At 50.2% G+C, this 16,123-nt stretch overlaps 1 protein-coding gene across 1 annotated transcript in view; it reads left to right on the forward strand.

Moving 5' to 3' along the window:
* Nucleotides 1–16,123, forward strand: part of BAIAP2L2 (BAR/IMD domain containing adaptor protein 2 like 2) — a 166,203-nt gene that overhangs the window by 56,144 nt on the left and 93,936 nt on the right. Inside the window, exon 2 of the mRNA XM_085601326.1 lies at nt 7,915–7,990. Within this exon, the coding sequence (XP_085457452.1) occupies nt 7,915–7,990 (76 nt within the window). The remainder of the gene's footprint in view (nt 1–7,914; nt 7,991–16,123) is intronic.

The raw sequence follows: 16,123 nt of genomic DNA on the forward strand, positions 1-16,123 counted from the left end.
GCGGCAGCTGCAGCGTAAGGATGAATGGCCACGTCCCTCCTTCGGTACGCAGTCAGCAGGACTAAAAATAAAATGATAATAAAAAAGGTTTTATTATTGTCCTTTGCCTCTGCTAGCTTTCAGCGGGGGGTGTGAGAGGGTGGGGGGGGGGGGGGGTGACGCTCCTCCGCAATAAGAGAGGAGCTGCCCCTGACTAAAGTGCATTTACATGTTCAGGTGATTGTGTTCAGACACTGTCACAGCTCTGCTTATGGATCAGGAGTCAAAGGTTCTATAAACCTCTCTTGTAATCCACGGCCACCTGTTCACATCCATTGCTTTCATTGTTTTCACCCATCTCTTGAGGCTACCCCTTGGTGTCCATATAGTCTGATTCCAGTCCCACTGCCTCAGCCATATTTGTATTTGCAGTAACAACACCACAACCTCAGAGTGGAAAGGCAAAAGTCCTCAATTAGTGATCAGTGTTCCATTTTTATCTCTCCCTCCCACGATATGAGTCCTCCATGCAAAGGGCCGGACAGGCCTTTTATGCAACTGGTCATTTCACCAGTGGGCTGGAGCCCTTGAAGGATGCTTTTGAAAGCCCAAGGTTTCTCCTGGTGCCTCTGTCACTTTCCCGCGCTCCCCAAGCTTAACTGCAGTTGGAACGTGGAAGCTTCAAGAGGGAGAGAAGGAGGGAGGAGGAAGAGAGAGAGAAAGCGACCAGAGAGGAAGAAGAGAGAACAGACGGATTGAAAAAGAGATTTTGTGAGAAGATGAAGGCAGCAGGGCTGGTTTGATCTTTTTTGCCAGGGCAGCTTTTGGTTCCGCACTCCGGCCCTGTACATGCAACCGGCCTTGTAGCGCAAAGTTAGACCCTGAGCACATCTTGGTCCTCAGCCAGTGCAGCAGACACCGACTGGCTGTCATGACATTCATGGCAGTTGTTAATTTGTAAAATAATAAGTGCCGGAGCTCTCGTCAGGAGGCTGTTTGCACCATCCCAGTTCTCCTGTTAGCGCCAGCTAAAACAGAACCATCTACTTACTAACCATGAAAGTGGGGAGAGGATGTGGCGTAATGGCCAGAGCTGCCGACTTCGGCGCTGGAGAACCAGGTTCGAGTCTCGGCGTCGGCTCAACATCCTGTGATTCTGGGCAAATCACTTAATGACCCCTCTAAATTAATGTGTCCTTAACTGGTGGTCATAAAAAGCGCTGGTGTTGATGATTAAGTCCCGGTCCTGAGCACCGGAAACCACTGGCTCAATAACATTTTCGAAACAATCGACAACACATCACAGTAGGAGAGGGAGAGACAGGAGTACATCAAATTTTGTCTCAGGTTATTCAGTGAAACAGAGCAAAGCGCAAATAGGATCATTCCATTTCTCTCCAGTTTCCTGTGAAGGGAAATGTTCACCCCCATGTAATCCCCAAACCACATTAATTCTCCCATTACACATGAATTATATCCTCCAGCAGATCAATCAGCCACTTTCAGAGTCACATTCACTCTCAATACCCTTAACCTCTACATCAGTCTCCGGATCCAAGAACCAAGACACAAACCACTCCACACAGCGATATCCTCTTCTCCCTTCTCATCTCTCCTATTGAGTCTCCTGTGGGCTTCCTCAGCAACCGCCCACACCATAACATCTCTGGGCCAACGATCAAGATCAGGAGCTTTCTGACCCAACAGGGTAATAGCCACATGTCTTCTGGCCAAGACTAACTCCAGAAATCTATAGGACATTTTCTTTCCCTTCTGCCTCACAATTTTACCCAAGAGGCAGCAGGCCGGAATGAAATCAAATGTACTACGTACTGCTCTTTGGATTTCTGGCACCACCCGTGCCCAATACCTCTGGACCACCTCAAACTTCAAAGCTAAATGCGTAAAATCCACCCTGTCCGCACCACATCTAGGGCATACTGCCTAGCGCGAGGGATCCCGGGGCTGAAGTCCCTGCGGTGTTAGGCAGGACCTATGCAAAAAAAATGTATGCTTTAATTTAAACTGCACATTACAGGACACCGTATGAGTGAGATAATTAACTCTGTCCCAATCCCTGTCTGTGAAGGGTATACCCAGGTCTACTTCCCAGACTAAGCATGCTTTTGGTGTGAGCCCCACTGCGTCTTCACGCATAGCTCTATACAGGAGTGTGATCAAATGCCGGCCCCCTCCACACAACAACATTACGCTCACGATTTGAGTAGGTGGAGGAGCCACAGGGTGAGTGGGCCAAGCCACTTTAGTGATGAGTGCCACTGAATGGATTTTTGAATTTGAGAAAGCCGAGATGGAGAATGCACATAGGCGCTACAGCTGCAGGACTCTGCTGAGTTTAATGGTACAAATAATCTATAGGTGAAGAGCTTCAAACATCACAGACATGTGTATTGCTTTTGTGTTTCTGTTATTGTTCTGGCAACCTACAGACCACTGTATCGAGTGATTACACTATTGTGCAGCTTACGTATGCTTTGGTGGGCAACTAATATTCTGTCTACCCAAAGACTCCATGCCATCGCCAGTTAGTGATCAAACTAATCAGAAAGGATTTACTCCTCCGACAATCCTGGCATCATGCGGATATGGGAAGATGAGGAACTGGGTCTCAAGAACCGGTCTTCAAAATTCGAATTGAATGGATCTGCCATGGTATGACAAGGCCTCAATAGGCCAACCCTGTCCTGCCAAGAAGGACATGCATTCTCTGGTGTTTCCTTCAAGTGCCAGCAAACAGTCTGAAACCCCTTAGCCAGATGATGGTCAGATAAGACCCTGAGCTTCTGCCAAACTAAGCCAACATCATCAACTGGATTTTGTTCAGTGTTAGGGGCACCCATCAACTAAATCTGTGGGGTGACCAGTGCTCAGAAGGGGAAAGGGCATGGGGCTCTAGGATAGGGGGCAGAGATCTTCGCTAGTCCAAGAAGATCTATCATGACTCCATCTAGCTCTACGATGCTACTGCCGAAGCTCTCTTGGCGGGGTTAAACCAAAAAATGATTTGGAGGTGGCACATTTTTGGGCACATCACCCGCTCCATTGACTGAGTTATTTTTGCGTTGAAAATAGCAGATGCCAACCCCCCTTACTTGTTTCTGCTCACTTTGTCTCTATACTGTGTCTAAATGGCAGTCGGTGGATTAGATGATGAACATCTGTATAGTGGAAGGCACTGCTAAGCTTCACGTGTCAGATAACAATGATATCCTGGTGTTTCATATATGGCAGGCTCTGTTGCAGAGCACATTTGCTCATGGGGATCTGAGAGCCTTTCAGCTGGATGCTCTTTTCTGAAAGCCTCGAGCTTGGAGGAATAATACTCCTTTGAAAGAATGAATATGCGTTTTATTAAGTGCATAGGTACTCCTATAAAGAGTGTCCCAGCGCTGAGTAGTCCGAAGCAAACTCAAGAGACGGAAGAAAGAAGGAGCCTAAAAAAGCCAAGTCTTGAGGTTTTTGCAAAACTGAGGCTTTGACAGAGATTGCCTCAGCTGCAGCGGAAGTGAATTTCAGGGTTTAGAAGTAAGAAAGCGAAAAGATATTCTGCCTGCGCGAGCTTACTTTATTTTGGGCTCTTGCATAAGTAGTGCCTCCAAGGACTTGAAGCACCTCCTAGGAGAATAAGGAGCAAGAAGAGCGTGGAGATACATCGTCCCAGCCTTCATATGGATCATACAACAGTAGCAAAGGTCCTTAAAAGAGAGGTGTTTTCAAACTGGGAGCCAGTGCAGTTTCTGTAGTGCCCAACCCATAGATGCATGCTTGAGGAGTTCATGCAGCAGGCAAGCCGTCGGGTTTTGTCTTCACTGGAGTCTCTTGATCCTAGCCTGAGAGGATCCCAGGTATAAGATGTTACAATAGTCCACCCAAGAGACCACTAAAGCCTGGATCACAGTTTCCTGGGTCGAGAATGGTAAGAGATGAATAAAGCATTTGAGAGATTTAATAGTGCCAAAACACTTGCTTGCTAAGGCTGTGATTTGGCTCTCAAAAGTGTGTTTATCATCAAAACAGACACCCAAGTTTTTGACCTTAGGGTTAGGCTGAGGAAAGGGACCCAGAGATTCTGGCCACCAGGCTGAGGACCAAATCAAGGGCTGCTTGCAGAGTATCGGGACCTCTGTCTTACCTGTGTTTAACTTCAGGCAGTTAAGGTCCATCCGGTGGGATACTGCACACAAGCAAGCCCTCAGAGCCACGGCAGCTACAGCTGAATTTATGGGACAAAGTAGCGATCAGCTGAGTGTCGTCAGCGTAAGATATTATTTCAAAGCCGTGTCACACAATGATGGCTGACAGGGGCTGATGTACAAATTAAAAGGGTACGGCTCAGGGAGGAGCCCCGAGGAACTCCCTGAGCCAAAGGAGCCACCTTGGAGCAGGAAGGCTTCTGGAGGACTTTGAAGGTTACCCTTGATGTTAAACTGCTGTCATGATAGATTCCTCCTCTGGTAGCAGTAACCTCTGCCCCGGCCCAACCTACCACACCGAATCCTGGTTCTTCCTGCAGCGATACTTCCGTTTCCTCCCCCCACCCGCTAAGACAGCTGGAACGCCGACTGTCTTAACCACGCACATGCGTGGTTAAGGCATATGCATAGTTAAGGGAAGCGTTGTTCAGCTTGCGAGCAAACTGCACGCGTGCCTAAGTCCGCGCTGTAAAGGCCGTTTCCCCTGTCTGACAGGGAGATGAGCTGCAGCCACTGTATATTGTGGAGCGTTGTTTGACTTCTCACCGGCACAAGTGTGTCCAGAAGACTCATACAAACTTTTTTCTTACCAAAGGTTATAGCTGAATGTTGTGTTAATCCAGAGAGCGGTCTTCATGACTGCCATCATGATTGAAACAATTGTTCCTTGTTTGCTCAGCTCTTTTTCTCTTACCATTTGGCACCATATATCGGATGTCTCGTTAACACCCTTAATGTAGCAGCGCCCCCCGTTTGCAGACTGGTCATGACTGTACCTTCCTTCTCTCCTAACCTTCTTCTATCTTTTCTACTGTAGATGAATTTACATTAAGACATATGGTGAGTGATTATTTTTATTACCACTCACTACTTTGGATTGTGTTTTTTAATAGGCAGCACTGTCTTAACAAATGGTGTCTCTCATAATGCATTTTGGAACAATTTTACTGTACAGTTTGAATACTATTAGTATGGTTGATGTATCCTGCTCATGGGAGTTTACCAAATATAGATACTCGTATGGTTAGTAATTTTACTTGCAACTACTTTACCCCGCCACCTAATAAATTGTACATATACACTATGCTTATGACCATATTATGATAATCTGGAATATAACCACATGAATACTAGCTAAGAGAATGTCTGCATGTTAGTCCATCTGAACGCTATGTTTGGCCGTTACCTTGTTAAAATATCAGTGCGCCTGACATCATATCATATATACGTTGTATTGAAGAATATCACTGATACTATAGATGTGCTGGTGTGATGTAACTAACCCATATATGTACTATAATTAACCTTATGGTCCTAACGTATATTTTTTACATACCCTTTCTTTCCATTCCTATTTTTCTCTCTCTAATTTCTTTTTTCCTACTACATGTTCCAAAGGAAGAACATTTTATTGCGTCTCAGAAAACGAAACACCAAATGGTGGTTTTAGAATTAAACCGTATATATATATATATAATCATTTTATTCAATTTTAATTATTCTTTTTACATTGATTGTTTCTTTTTTATATTGGTTTTTATTAATCACACAAATAAATTGTAATTGTCATTGTCACTACATGTTCCAACCACTTTTCTTCTTGTATTTGAATGCACTTGTACTATGCATTCCAAGAATTAATGTATAACCTGCAGGAGCTGTCCCTTTATGGACAGTTACTTTCCAATTTGGGTGGACCTTGGGGTGTGACCACCGGACAGGCTTTTCTGCATTTGCATTTGCATTACAACTTAGGGTCCTGCCAAGTTACACATGAAGCTCCTTCAGCGGCACTACGCTACTTTACTGGTAGCTACCCTTGATGTTAAACTGCTGTCATGGTAGGTTTCTCCTTTGGTAGCAGTAACCTCCGCCCCAGCCTAATTTACCAAGCTGCGTCAAGGTCCTTCCTGCAGTGATCCTTCCGGTTCCTCTCCCAGCCCGCTCAGACAGCTAGAACGCCGACTGCCTTAACCACGCATATGCATGGTTAAGGTATATGCGTAGTTAAGGGAAGCGCTGTTCAGCTTGCGGGGAAACGCCACGCGTGCTAAAGCCCACGTTGTAAAGGCTGTTACCCCTGTCTCACAGGTAGATGAACTGCTGCCACTGTACAGTGTGGAGCTTTGTGTGACTTCTCACGGGGACAAGTGTGTCCAGAGAACTCATACAAACTTTTGTCTTAACAAAGGTTGTAGGTGAATGTTGTGTTAATCGAGAGAGGGGTCTTCTTGTGTTCTATTCTAAGTCCGCCATCAGGCGCTCAGAGAGTTTTACATCATGATTCTGGATTTCGGGACAGCTCTTTGACTTTATTTGGATGGCTTGAAGTCTCCAAGGAAGTTAAACAGGCTCTTTCTCATGCACTCTGCCCCCCTGGCCTCCAAGTGGGCTTCTGAAAGTTCCACTGCCCTCTAGGCTCATTTCCTAGTGCTATATTCCACTTGACACTCTATGTGAAGTAGTCACTTAGGCTATCCCATATGCTTTTTGCTCACATTATGTTACCCGGTAACCTATTGCTAGACTGCGCCTTGACGGGTCACAGGGCTCACAGTCACCTATGCTTCTTAATTGAGGATCCCTGTTTTATTTTAATGATAGTTCCCTCTTAATTTAGCAGTAATATTTTTGTTCACCTACTCAGTAATTATCCATATTTATATTTTGTTCTGTAAAAGCTAACGTTACATATGTAGGCATTTATTTTGCCCATCAATGTCAACTAACTCTTGGATTTTTGCATGGGTTTAGTGGTGTAAGCTGCAATAAAGAAAATAAAACAATACACTCTGCTAAAAATAAGCAGCATTATAACACAATAATAATTACTTTTGAGCCTCATTGGGAAATCTCATCCGTTTTTAGCTTTCTTTGCTGTCAATCTGATCAAGGCAATCTTGGTTGAAAGCATGGAAAGTCACTCAAAGAAGACACCATTTCTGTTTTATTCCATTTTTAAAAATAAATTCACATAAACAGATTGTGTTCTGTATGGAGAAAAAATCTGGAAAAAGGTAAAAAAATGGGAGCCCTATTTATAATGTACTGTTACTGTGCTTTTTTTTAAGTACATTTCATCACATTTTATGTTGGTTCTATGAAAACGAGACATTACAATACTAGACAATTAATAACTATACAACAAGCCGCTATTCCTCCCACATATCCGCCACTCCCCTAACCCTGGATAAATCGCAGGTCTCATGTACGTACAAGGAGGGTGGTCCCCAGAATCAGTGGCAATATCAATGTAGTGTTTCAGACCACCATAGTTTTGAATTTCTGTATCTAGTGTGGTCAAACCATTATCATAGCGCACAATGGCGATCGACCGGTAATGCGCACATCTCTGCCACATTTTTGTATATTTATGAGGGCATCCTCAAGCCTCATACATTAGTTTTTCTCTATTCAGGCACCGGTCTAGACCTCTCTTCCACTCCCCAATTGGGCGCGGGGCACTAGCCTTCAAGTATCGAGCGATGTCTTTTTTGGCTACTGTCAGGCCCAGCAATAGCAAGGTGGCTGTTTATCGGTCACCCTCGAACTCCAATGATAGGTACTGTTATTGTGCTTTGGAAATGTACACTCCAGTCCTAAGGCCTGGAAGTACATCATATGATTACAATCGGTGAGTCTAGAACGCAGCACCCTATGTATTAGGAGGACAATGGTATACATGACGAGTAACTTGTACTTTTTCTACTTCTTCTTGTAGAATATTTTGGAGCAGTTTAACCCAGCGTTAGAAAACCTGGTATATCTGGGAAACAACTACATGCAGGCCCTAAATGGTGAGTACAATTATTATTATTATTATTTGGGATTTATAGAACGCATGGCTGCCCGAGGGCTTCCCAGCGCTAGGAGACTGAATGCTAGGTGAAGCTAGAGAGAAGTTAGTGGTACTGCTTAAACAACCACATTTTGATCGACTTCCGAAATTCTGTTCCCTTACTCAAGATTAGCGATTCATGTGGTAGTGAGTTCCACAATTTGGGGGCTAGGTGAGAGAAGGATCTACCTCCCCACCTATCATTCCTGATTCCTGTCGTTTTTATCAGTCGTTCGGAGCTGGATCTCAGGCTCCTATTTGGAACGTATGGGGTCATCAGGTTTCTGTCTTTTTTTGGACCCAGGCTGTGTACCGCTCTGTTCGTCATAACCAGTGCCTTGAATTTGATTCTGGCCTCCACCGGGAGCCAGTGGAGTGCTTTGAGGTGCTTTTTGGCTGACTCCCGGATTGGGGCATTGCACAGCAGTCTTGCTGCTGCATTCTGGACCACCTGAAGTCTGTTTATCACGTATTTCGGTGAAACTAGGAAAAGTGAGTTTCTGTAGTCTAGACGTGATGTGACCAGGGAGTGGACTACTGTCTTTCTAAGCTGTATGGGAATACATTCCAGTATTTTTTGGAGCGTTCTAAGTAGTCCGAAACAGATGCATACTCCTTTCTTGGCTTGGGCACCATATATAAATCCTTCTTGAGCCAGAAGCCCAGATTTTTGATCGAGTGGGTGGGCTGCCAAGGCAGTTGGGCTAGCTTATTGATGGCCTAGGAACTGCCTTATTCCCGAGGACCATGAGCTCCGTTTTGTCCCCGTTTAGTTTTAAGCAGCTGTTTATCATCCATTCCATAACTCTCTCCATACAGGGAGCTAACCTGTTGGAGTCCTCGTTGGTTTTAGGGTCTAAGGAAATTACCAACTGCATATCATCGGTGTAGGATGTCATAGAAATGTCGAACTCTTGGACAATCGGTGATAATGGCTCCATATAAACGTTGAACAGTGTGGCACTCAGCTAGAAGCCCTGCAGCACCCCGCAGGTCAGAGGCATCGAGTTGGAGAGGAGATTATTTTCCATAACTTGGAACGTCTCCCCTGCAGAAACGAAGCCAGCCACTGTAGAGTGGTACCTTGAACACAGATGGCTGAAAGTCTGTTTCACAGAATGTGATGCTCCACCGTGTCAAAGGCTGCACTCAGGTCCAGGAGTAGTAAAACTGCTGAGCTTGCCTGGTCCACCGACTTTTTGAGTTCTTCTACCACTGTTAAAAGAGCTGATTCTGTGCTGTGCACAAAATCCCATCTGTGTGGAGTGGAGGCAATGATTTGTTTCCAAGAACTCTGACAACACTCTATTTACGTGTTTTTCCAGCAGCTTCCCGACGAATGGCAGCTTCGAGATGGGGCGGTAGTTCCCTAATTGCGCTGGATCTGCATTAGGTTTTTTGAGCAGAGGTCTAATTATGGCATGCTTCCATGCCACTGGTACTGCACCCAACTCAAGAGACTGGTTCAGAATCTTTTTTTTTTTTTATTTTTTTTTTTTAAAGTTTTTATTGAACAATAATTCGGTTACAAGTATGGGCCTACAACCACCCGGGCCGGCCGCTAGGTACATAAGGAAATATACACATATCAAGGCTGCAGTCCGTTCCCAGGGCACTGCCCCGCAGTGGCTCAAGATAGTTCTCGAAGAACAGCAAGCGTCAGTCCAACAATAACAGAAACAAAAGGAAAAACAATAAAAACAAAAGGCGAGTTACGAGGGATACCAGTGCGGTTCAGGCTCCCCCCGGAAGACTCCAGTCAGAACATTTGAGCAATCCGCTAAAGAGAGGAGTACCGGGAGGCCGGGGACGGAGGGGGGGGGGGGAAGGGGGTCAAGGGAGATGAACGTCCATATGTAGTTGTTACAAAAAGCGCCAGGAGCCGTCAAGGGTCAGGGGGACATGGCGATATCAGTGTCTACCAGGGGGGGCGTACAGATGCCTCCGCGATACGCATTCCATTGACCCCAAATTCTACCCCATGCCCCCGGCTTGCCACGGGCCACATACACTGTCTTCTCCCGAAACATACACCAGTCCATATTCTCCTTCCATACTGACACGGTGGGCGGCCGTTGAGCGCCCCAAAGTTGCGCTATATCCCTCTTGGCAATCATGTTCCCTAGGGCCGCCCACCGAGTCTGAGCCGCGTTGTAGTCATTGGGCTCCCACACATTCAGGACACAGCGACGCACCTCCGGCAGCAGCACAACCCCGGTGACCTGTCCCATGACCGTGTGGACCCGGCGCCAGTAGTCCGCCACCTCGCGACACTCCCAAAGGATATGAAGAAAGGTGGCGCTGAGCCCGCAGCCTCGTTTACAGAGCCCGTCGTCGGAAAATCCCATCGCGACCAAGCGCGGACCCGTAACATACACCCGGTGGAGAATCTTGAGCTGTACCAACCGGAGACGAGCCGGAATGGCAACCTCCTTGGGGGACGACAGTGCAGACTGCCAGTCTTCGTCGTCCAATTCAACCCCATCCCCAGTCCAAGCCTCCCGAAGGCGCACCAGGAGATCCGCCCGGTGATTAATCAATTTTTTATAAATTAAAGAAATAGTACTATCAGGGACATGTCCGTCAAGTACGCGGTCCTCGAGGGGCGAGGAAACAGGGATCTTGGTCCCCTCCCCGAAGACCGAGAGCAGGGCGTGTCGAACCTGGGCGTAGCGGAAGAACTCCCTGTCGGTCAGCTCGTATTCGGCCTGGAGCACCGCGAAAGTCTTGACCGCGCCCGTGTGCCACAGGTCTCCCACTTTGCTGATACCAATCGTGTCCCACTGGTCAAACCCCTTGGTGGTCCACAAGCTGCCCAGGCGGTCGGAGGCAAACAAGGGAGTAGCACATGTCATTCGCTCACTCCAGCCCGTGGCCGCAGTGGCAGCCCTCCAGGTCCGCACCGCAATCTTAGTAGGACCCGTGAGGGTCCGGTCAGCCAGGCGGGAATAAAGTGCCCTGTTGTAGTTCCCGCCGGGAAGCAGGAACTTGTCCATCTCATACGCCGGATTCAAGCCGGGCGCATACGTGGCGTGGTTAATGGCAGATAGCTGCGAGGCCCAATAGTACCTGCGAATGTCAGGAAGCGCGATGCCCCCGTCATACCAGGGGAGAGTGAGCTTGGCAAGAGCAATACGCGTCCGGCCGTTCCACACCAGTCTCCTCTGCAGGCTCTCCACCTCCCGAAAGTAGGCCACTGGGATAACGTCGAAGGAGTTCTGGAGTGCATAGAGGAACCTGGGAAGGGACATCATTTTAAACAGCGCGGCCCGACCCAGCGGGGACAGGGGCAGCCTGCACCACCGGGCCGTGTCCTCACGCAGTCGCCGAAGTGGACGCAGAAGATTCTGCTCGTAGCGAGCCACCGGGTCCAGCGAAACGTATATCCCCAGGTACTTAAAGCCGCTCAGAGATATTTGAATCGGGAGCCGAGGCGGCAGGAGAGGAGGACCACCAGCGATGGGATAAACGCAGGATTTAGACCAATTGATCGTGAGACCCGAATTGTTCCCAAAGGAGGTCAGAACGTCAAAGAGGACGTTGAGTGACTGCCGCGGTGAGGTGAGGTAAAGGAGAATGTCGTCCGCATACAGCGAGACCCGATCTTCAAAGCCCGGGCCCCACCGGATCCCTCTAAGCGAGGGCTCCCAACGGAGCCAGGCAGCGAGTGGCTCCAGGGCGAGAGCAAAAAGCAACGGGGACAACGGGCACCCCTGCCTCGTGCCCCTGCCGAGGGCAAAGGGCCGAGAGACCCGCCCATTTACCACCACTTGAGCCATGGGTCCCGTGTAAAGGAGCCTCACCCAGCCAATAAATCCCTCTCCAAAGCCGAATTTATCCAAGACGGCCCAGAGGAATGGCCACTCAATAGTGTCAAATGCCATCGTGGCATCCAAAGAAACCAGCACGGCCGGTTCGGAGAGGAACTCCGCCCTGGCGAGGACCCCGTGCAGACGCCGCAAGTTAAGAGCGGTGTTGCGGTGCGGGATAAAGCCGCATTGGTCCGGATGAATAAGGTCGCACACGACACTCAACAATCGATTGGCCAGGACTTTCGCCAGGATTTTAGGCTCCGCATTGAGCAGTGAAATAGGCCGGTAAGAGGTACAGCGGTCACGAGGCTTGCCCTCCTTGGGGATAACGACTATAGTGGCCAAGCGCTGGTCGGCAGGAAGGGAACCCGCCGCAAGAGAGTCGCGGAACATGCGGCCGAGGAAGGGCGCAAGCTTATCAGGACGCAATTTGTATAGTTCAATGGGCAGACCGTTAGGACCCATAGCCTTGCCCGAGCGAAGGGAACGAATCGCGGTCGCTATTTCATCCGACGATAAGGGGGCGTCCAACCGCTCCCGGTCCTCAACGGACAGGCCGGGCAGAGCAATATCTCTCAGTAGGAGGCGAGAGTCATCCTCGTCCCTGTCAGTCACCGGGAAATACACCGCCCGGAGGTGGTCAGCGAAGCATTCCACAATCTCATCCGGCTCAGTCACACACACACCATCCGCGGCACGCAACTCGGGGACCACACGATTCACTCTCTCCTTTTTGTCCAGCCACGCAATCAACTTACCCGCCTTGTCCCCCGCGTCATACAATCGGCCCTGCTGCTCCCTATACATAGTTTTGGCCGCGTCAGTGACCAGGGACCTATATTCGAACTGTTTCAGGCTAAGGGCATGTAGCCCGTCCGGAGTAACATTCGCCTCCAGGGCCGACTCCAGCCCCGAGATGTCAGTCTCCAGCTTCACCACCGCCTCGCTCCTAACCTTCTTGGCCACCACTATCTGGGCGAGGGCGTGTCCGCGTATCACAGTTTTAAAGGCTTCCCAAAGGGACAACGCAGACGACACCGACCCCTCGTTTTCACTGAAGTATTGGTCCATGGCCTTAACCAGGCTGTCACGAGTCACAGGGTCCCGCAGGTACCAGGGGTTAATGGGAGCTATCCGCCCTGCAGACCGCGACCCGGTGTCAAAGAGAAGCCACAGCGGAGAATGGTCGGAGATACCACGCGCCAGGTGTCTGACCTCTCGAATCCGACCAGTCTGCGCCGCGGGCATAAGAAAGTAGTCTAACCTGGAGAGACTCCCATGCGCCCCCGAATGAAAGGTGAACTGACACTGGGTCGGATGCATTAGTCTCCAACTATCCACCAAGCCTAAGGTCTCCAACATCCCACCCAGCCATGACTGGGCAGCGGGGAGGGTCCTCGGTGGGTGACGATCCAGTTCACCCGAAACCACGGAATTAAAGTCCCCGCCCATGAGCAGGAGGCCGTCCGGAAGGTCAAGCAGCATTCGACCCAAGTCAGTAAAGGTGGAGTTCTGGAGGCCCGGGGGGACGTAGACTGAAACCAGGGTAAGGGGCTGCCCCTCCCACCTCCCAATCAAACACACATAGCGCCCTCTGTCATCCGAGACTATCCTCGTGATCTCCACCGGAAGGGAGGTTCGCAGGAGAATGCCCACCCCCCTGGAGCCAGTTGTGAAACCAGAATGGGCTACGAGGCGGTATCCCCCCCTGTTCATCGCATGGCAGACATTGCCGACCAAATGCGTCTCCTGGAGAAACACCACATCAGGAGTCAAACGACGCAAATATTGCAGTACAACACCCCGCTTAATACGGTCCCCCAACCCATTGACGTTCCATGACATAAGCCTCAACCCGTCTCCCCCCATCCCATCCAATAGCTCAAGAGGCCCCCAGCCCGTAGCACCGCTCCCAAATATGGATAAAAATCAATACCTCGCCCTGTAAACAAAAAACACACAACTAAACAACCCCTCTTCCCCCCCAACCCCACCCCAAGTCCAACGCCCCCCACCCTGCACCCCTGCGGGCCAAAGACCCCCCCCAACTTGCAGTGTGCCTGTCGCCCCACTAACCCCATTCTACAAAAAGACCCCGGAGGAGGAAAGGGACCCGTACCCGCCCGCACCCCTCACGGGTCCTGGTAAAGCACAGTATGCAAAAGAAGTAAGACCCAACTGTACAGTGCAAAACCGCAAAAGCAAGGACCAAAGGTCAGTCTAAGGGGACCCGTCGCCTGCGGTGCCCCCAGAGGGCCCGGGCCGGCCACCCCCGTCCGGCAGCGAGTCCAGCCAGTCACTTGCGGCCACAGGAGAGTCAAAAAAGGCTGTCCGCTCTCCATGCTCCACTCGAAGTTTCGCCGGGTAGATCATCGAATACTTCAGGCCTAGGTCGCGGAGACGGCGCTTCACCCCTTGGAATCCCATCCGCTGTTTCTGGACCAGTTGCGTGAAGTCCGGATAAAAGTTGATGGTCGAGTTCTCGTAGTGGACCGGGCCACGGGTCCGTGAAGCCTGCAGAATAGCATCGCGGTCCCTGTAGTGGAACAGTTTAGCCACGATAGGCCTCGGGGGGGCCCCCGGCCGCGGCCGGCCGCCCGGAACTCGATGGGCCCGCTCCACAGCGAAGAATTTGCTTAGGCCAACCGGGGACAGCTGTTGCAGGATAAGTTCCTCGACCACGAGGTCCACCGGGCGGCTGTCGGAGGACTCCGGTACCCCAATGATGCGGATATTGTTGCGCCGGGCCCGTCCCTCGAAGTCCTCAAGCCGCCGGGCCATATGGTCGTTGACCACTCTAATGTCCCCAAGCGCGGCCCGCAGATCCGACACCTCCGCACCCAGGGTGGAGGTCCGTGTATCAAGGGCCTGGACCTTCTCGTTGGTTTTAGAGAGGTCGGCCCGAATCAGGGTGACGTCGATCGCGACAGTGTCGATCTTACGGGCCAGGGCCTCATATTGCGTCGCGATAGTTTCCCTGATGCCCTCGATGGCGCCCATAATGTCCTGCAGGGAAGGTTCCGCAGCGACGGTCGTGCCTCCCCCTGCAGCATCCGGGGAGAGGCCAGCAGCGCCAGGGGACCCCCTGCCCTGGGTATAGCGGTCCATGTTGTTGCTCTGGACCGCTCCCCCGCGCAGTGAAGCCTTGGTCTTGCGCCCCTCCGGACCCCCTTTGCCCGCCATGTGAGCGCAGTCACTCAATGGGACCTCCGATCAAGGGGTGCGCGGGTGCCAGCGAAAGGATCACAAACCGTTGGTGTAGGGGTCGGAGGCGTCAGACCCGCCAGTAGCAGATGGAAGCAAACCTCGGGCAGAGGCCCAGGAGGCACCTCGCCACCTTGAGCACGCACGCCAGCTGATCTCCTGAAGGCCAAAACCGAAACCGAAAGTGCTGAATCGGTAACTGGCACCGCGCTGAGGCCGCTGTTGTTCAATTGCAGCCCGGCCCCACGGGTCACCTTCACCCCGGCCACCTCCGTCGGGTGGGTCCCAAATGTTCTGGCGACGATAACTCAGGATTCCCAGGTCCGATTAGAGTTTTGAAAAGAGATATATGATCAGCTGGTCTTCATCTCCCAGATTCCATACACCAAATCAGGATAGTCTCAGGATATATTCCGAGGAGCAGAAAGGGTCCGGGGAGCCCTGTGCTCACGCGACCATCTTGGATGCGCGCTAGGCTCCTCCCCCCTGGTTCAGAATCTTGAGTCATGTGGGGACTAGGGTAGATGTGACTTTTTTGAGAATGTGCCGTGGGGCTGGGTCTAGTGGCGAGCCTGACCTCACATTGCCCATCAGAAATTCCACTTCCTCTGCGTGAACTGGGGGAAGGTTAGTGATGGTTTGTGGGGGGATGGTCTCCACCGGATACCCTTCCTGCCTTGTGATTGTTTCTCTCCCAGTTCTGAAAGTGCTGTAGATGTTTGCACCTTTTGTGAGGAAGTAGGTTGCTAAGTCATTGCACCTCTCCTCTGAGGTCTCCGTTAGGTGAGCGTCGTGGGCTGGGGAGGTTAGGGTCTTAACTACTGCGAACAATTCCTTTGAGGAATTCTGTGCCTGGCTAATTTTATCCTCAAAGAATTTGGCCTGTGCTTCTTTAATGCTATTGTGATATAGTCTAATGGAAGCCTTGTACATGGTTTTAAGTTGTGGATCGTAGGTTTTGCACCAGTCCCTTTCGATTCTTTTGCAGCTTTTCTTTAAAGTGAGTAGTTGGGGGTTAAACCATCCCCGTTCTGGGTGTGGCTTTTGATTTAAATGCGGTTTTGGGGGCTATGTTG

The sequence above is a fragment of the Triturus cristatus genome, chromosome 4_2 (genome assembly GCF_964204655.1).
Source record: "Triturus cristatus chromosome 4_2, aTriCri1.1, whole genome shotgun sequence".
NCBI classification, from domain to species: Eukaryota; Metazoa; Chordata; class Amphibia; order Caudata; family Salamandridae; genus Triturus; species Triturus cristatus.